The following is a 4952-nucleotide window of genomic DNA, read 5'->3' as shown; positions in this document are numbered from 1 at the left end:
AGGCTGCAGGCTGGTGCCTGGGGGCATTCTTCAGCACCTGTATAGGGCAGGGAACGCTTGTTATCTGTTCTCCTTTACCTAGGGCAAAGTCTGGGCTATACATTAGAATAAAACCAGTGTCAGTGCAGCTCTGAGGCTGTGAATTTACAGCACCCTCATACACTCATAGACTTTAAGGTCAGAAAGGACCAAAATGATTTTCTATTTCTGATCTCCTGCACAACGCAGGCTACAGAACCTCACCTACCCACGCCTGTAATACACTCCTAACCTGTGACTGAGTTATTGACGTCCTCAAATCATGGTTTAAAGTCTTCAAGGTACAGAGAATCCACCCCTTGGTGAATTCAGTGCTAGGGAACCCACAACAGCCAGAGAGCCATCTCCTCCGGCCTTAACGTTACAGCCGGGTCTTCCGTCACACGATCTCCTAACACTGCACAACACCACACATGGCGTAATCTTTCCTGCACTATCACACCAAGGGAGAACCAGTTCCTCTAGACCCGGAAGGGCCTTTATTGCGCTCTAAGTGTATAAACCAAATGGGCCAGAGCAGAATGACTGCAATCAGAAGTGACTCAGTTAAAATGAACTGCAAAGAGAAATGGAGGGGAAATTATCTGGGGCTGGGAACAAGTCAAGGGCAGGCTGGGAGCAATAAAGCATTTAAATCTCTTGTGATGAGAATTCACACTCGCGTGCTTTCTCACATCCCTTTCTCACACGGGAACTTTATATTCATTCTTTGTTATTTTTCCTTAGTCTGAAATCAATAGAACCTAGAATGAAAGTGTCATTGATTCTGTCCTGGGCCATATTCAGATCTCAGTTCCCTCGGGGTACATCTGGAGTCACCCACTGACTGCAGTGAGTTTACACCATTCTAAAAGGGCAGTAAATGAGAGAAGAATCAGACATTATTTAGACCTGTTATTTCCCTGAAGTCCATTTTACTATCCCCCCAGTGGCTAACACAACGTGAACAACATGGCGCCAATTCAAAGCAAGGGTCACAAGATCATTGTCTTTGAGACTTTATTTATTTTATTAGTTGGGCTACAGTCTAAACAGAATTATTTTGTGAGAATTCTCTGGACTGGGTTATACAGGAGGTCAGTCTAGATGATCACAAGGGTCCCTTCTGGCTTTAGAATGAAGCCATCTATCGCGTTGTCCATGCACTTTACAAGCACTCTGATAAGTGGGGACCAGGTCTGTCCCCAGGCTGATTCCTGTACTACGCAGATGTCTACGCAATAGGGGGTTATTTCTTCCTGTAGGTGAGACCCATGTGATGTCTTAGGCTGGATGTCAGTGCTAGCTGCAGCCATTACTCTAGGAGTATGTTGTGCAGTCAGGGGGGTTCTGTGAGTAAGGAGGTGGAGTCCCTTTATCCTCAATGAGCACTTTAATGACGGCTTTAGCAGCATTCGACATGGTGGCCATGACACGGATATTCCCTGCAGTGACCACGAGCGCTTCCTGGCACTCACCCAGCTTGGCTTTCTTGAACATCGTGCAGCCATCGGCGGGCGTACAATTGTACATCCTTGCATAGATTTCCTCCATTTTGCTGAGGTGATCTTTGCCTGGGGAGATCTCGAGGGCAAACTCAATGCAGTGGAAGTTGTAGTCAAAGGGGTTGGAGAACATGACGGCGAGGGTGAAGGCGTCTGAGTTGTACACCAGCAGCCCCACGCTGCCACGAAAGCTGTACCTTCCCTTCGTGAACAGACAGCTCTCCTTGGATCCCGGCAGGATTCGGGGGGAAGGCGGCTGAAGGCTGTGGCCACTCACGCAGTAACTCCTGTGGGAAGGGAGGGCTTGAGATGAGCACGGTGCAGTGCTAGCTACTTGAGGACAGCACGGGGGTGGCAGGAAACTAACGGGGAGGGGTTAGAAGGGGTCCGTGCACTGCATTTGCAAATATTTTAGGACTGAGGCAACCAAATGCAGCTCTGTTGCCTCTAATGGAAATATGCCCACTTAAACCTGGTGCGACTGGTGTCGCAGATCTGAGCTGAGGGCCCCCACTCAGCCGCTCACTAGACAGCTGGGAGGGGAATCCTGGCCCCTGGGTCTTGGCTGTTTTAAGTCTCTGGAGCCTGAAAGGATTCTTGAGCTCCCTATGCACTCTCTTGGGGTGCAGACCCTCTATCTAGCCCCCCTCCCAAGAGCTGTCCACTTGCCTAGCCCTTGGGTGCAGTGCTGACCCTTCAGATGCCCCCGTTGCTTAGCAACCATCTCCCAGCACTCCACTTCGGCCTTGTCTACACTAGCATTTATGCCGACACACTTTTGTTGCTCGGTGGTGTGAAAACCCCCCCTCCCTCTCGGTGACATACGTTTTGCCAGCATCAGTGCCTGTGTGGACAGCGCTATATGGGTGGGAGAGCGTCTCCCATCGACCTAGCTACCGTCACTCATTCAGGTGGTTTTATTATGTCGGCGGGTGAGTTCTCCACCGTCAACGTAACGTGGTCACGCAAGCGCTCATACAGCGGCACAGTTGTACCCATTCAGCTGTGCTGCTGTGAGTTTTCAGTGTAGACTAGCCCTTAGAAGTGAGAGCCTTCTGGTCACCGTTCAGCTCTCTCAGGAGGCAGGTGGTAATTGTAGAGCAGATAACACACTGAGGGTGTGTCCATGCAGCAAGCAAACACCCACGGCAGCGCGTCTGGGGCTTTCAGGGCTCATGCTGTGGTGCTAAAAATGGCCGGGTAGGCCTTCTGGCTTGGGCTGGAGCTCAGACGCTGAAGCCCAGCTAGGAGGGTGGGTCTCAGCACACCAGTCTCAGCCACAAGTTCAAAGTGCCGTCTACACAACTATTTTCAGCACCACAGTGCAAGACCCACAAGCCCAGATCTGTTGGCCAAGACTCTGAGACTCGTTTTCTGCAGCATCGATGGACCCCCAGATGCTTTACACAGGATTCTAACACCATTTCTCTTGTATACTGAACAGGTAAAGCACGCGGGAGCGCAGCTCACATAGAACAGAAGAACCCACCTGACTGCAACGCCCCTTCCCAGCTCACCCTCCCCTGGTGCCATCTGGGCTCAGGGAGCCAGGCAGGGTCAAAGGGCCCTGAGGCACTAGCTCGTCAGGCTGATGTGGTTAAGGCACATGAGTTTCATAGCCAACGATGGTACAAAAAAGGAGTGTGGCGGCCAACCCCACTTCCAACCACCTCTGATCACCCGAACCCAAGGGAGCAAGAACCGATTTTGCAGCTGGCAAGGGCGAAGGCGTCTGAGTTGAACACCAGCAGCCTCATGCTCCCATGAAAGCCACACCTTCTCTTCGTGAATAGATAGCTCTCCTTGACTCCTGGTGGGATTCAGGGGCATGGAGGCAAGAGGCCACGGCTGTTGAAGCAGTAACTCCTCACACCTCGCCATAGGCAAGGGCCCTCCCCACCAAATTTCTACCCTCTGGGTTGTTTCACCTCATGGAGTCTCCTCTCCCCCTTGGCTCTCCAGGCCCTTTTTATAAATTCTTGCCCGCTTTGTCAGGTGATGTCCTGCCCCGCTTCTGATTTTCCACCTTTCCTGCACTGAAAACCTTTCTTCATGTTGCATTAATTTCTGCATCAAAATTTCCAAACCTTGGAGATTTGAATGAATTAGAGAGCACAGGAGGAAGAGGGGGTGGGGGACAAATATTTTGGGGGACAACGCTGAACTCGGAGACTCGGTATCTGGAAGAAGCAGACAGAGATGCAGGACAGATAGTATGCAGGGAGCCCATGGGTGCTGTGAGGCAGGAGCCATAGGGGGTATTTACCTGGGAGAATGGAGGATCACCTCTCGTGTTTCGTTGGTTATCTCGATTTCCACACTCCTCTCAAAGACAGTCTCAAGGCTGTCTTGCATTCCACGCTGGACATTCATGGTGCCGGAGGCTGGTACGCTGCTTCCCGGGGGCAGTTGATTCTGACCATTTACTCAGGAAGTCTGGAGAAGGAAACCTTGACTATTTAGTGCATGTAAAGGTAAAGAACCTTCCAGATAGCACATGGGCAAAGTCCATCAATTGAATGAAGCATATTTGCGTATACAAATAAGACACTCAATTATGATATGCCAGAGCACCCGGCATCTGGCATCTGAACAGCTTGCACAGCTGAACTGATTGCCTTTGGTCCTGCACATGCTCCGTTTGTGATTAACCCTTCCTCTGCCATGTGCTCTCACATCAGGGTGGGTCTTTGTTATTCAAATAACAAATATCACAGGATCTTTTTCAGGGGATAAGGCAACAAGCCACGTTTATTGTGAATACAGAAATTTGGTAAATAGTATCAATAAAAAGAAAAGTATCAACACTGTAACAACATCAATCTTGTTCTTTACTTTAGTGAAATAGTATTAATAATGTAAACACTAGGAAAACAGTATTAACATTGTATCAATACTGCAATTACAGAGATACATGTTTCAACTGGTACTTTCATTCACACTCACACACAGACAGGCATACACAGACAGGGAAACAGACAAACATACATAGGGGTCTTACAGATGTTATAGATACCAGCCTCTAGGTGCTCGTGGTAGTCACCGGCCAGGTGACTAGAGCACGAGGGTGAGGAGCAAGGTTCTGCCAATGCGCATCAGTGCTCCTGGCTGGTGTGATGATGTAGACCCGAACCTCCAGCCTTCATCTTTCTGTCCCATATTATATAGGGAAAAGACCATATGTGAGTCTATGGGTTTTTGCTCTGTCATGCTGCATCTGCATTTTGTGATCCTTAATCACCCACATTGTTGCAAGCCTGATCAGATTTTGTCCTTTGAAATGGGCTGACTCCAAAGTTATCAGGGTGGACTCCTCTTCGGCCTGTTGATTATCCTGGCTCCTTTCTTCTTCCCTCCAATGTTTTAGGTGAGGCTGGTGTTTTCTTCATCTATTTTGACATTCCTTACTCAGACCAATATTTCAATCAC

General features: G+C 49.3%; 1 protein-coding gene across 1 annotated transcript; it reads right to left on the bottom strand.

Annotated features, from left to right (window-relative positions):
• Nucleotides 1-1338: 1338 nt before the first annotated feature.
• LOC137154949 (DELTA-sagatoxin-Srs1a-like) lies at nt 1339-3896 on the bottom strand. Its single transcript, XM_067550792.1, has 2 exons — nt 3790-3896; nt 1339-1810 (listed from the first exon to the last, which is right to left on the bottom strand). The coding sequence occupies exons 1-2, from the start codon at nt 3894-3896 to the stop codon at nt 1339-1341; spliced, it is 579 nt and encodes a 192-aa protein (XP_067406893.1).
• Nucleotides 3897-4952: the final 1056 nt, after the last annotated feature.

Source organism: Emydura macquarii, unplaced genomic scaffold (assembly GCF_026122565.2).
Source record: "Emydura macquarii macquarii isolate MOO-44397 ecotype Brisbane River unplaced genomic scaffold, CSIRO-AGI_Emac_v2 contig_1344, whole genome shotgun sequence".
NCBI lineage: Eukaryota > Metazoa > Chordata > Testudines > Chelidae > Emydura > Emydura macquarii.
The sequence above is the reverse complement of the archived record's forward strand: the minus strand, read 5'-3'. Positions and strand labels throughout refer to the sequence as shown.

What these genes read in the sequence shown, in the direction of transcription:
- LOC137154949 (XM_067550792.1), bottom strand. Translation starts at nt 3,896, where the DNA reads ATGAATGTCCAGCGTGGAATGCAAGACAGCCTTGAGACTGTCTTTGAG. An exon ending in GTGATCCTCCATTCTCCCAG is followed by an intron (nt 1,811 to 3,789) that starts GTAAATACCCCC and finishes CCCTTCCCACAG; the next exon opens with GAGTTACTGCGTGAGTGGCC.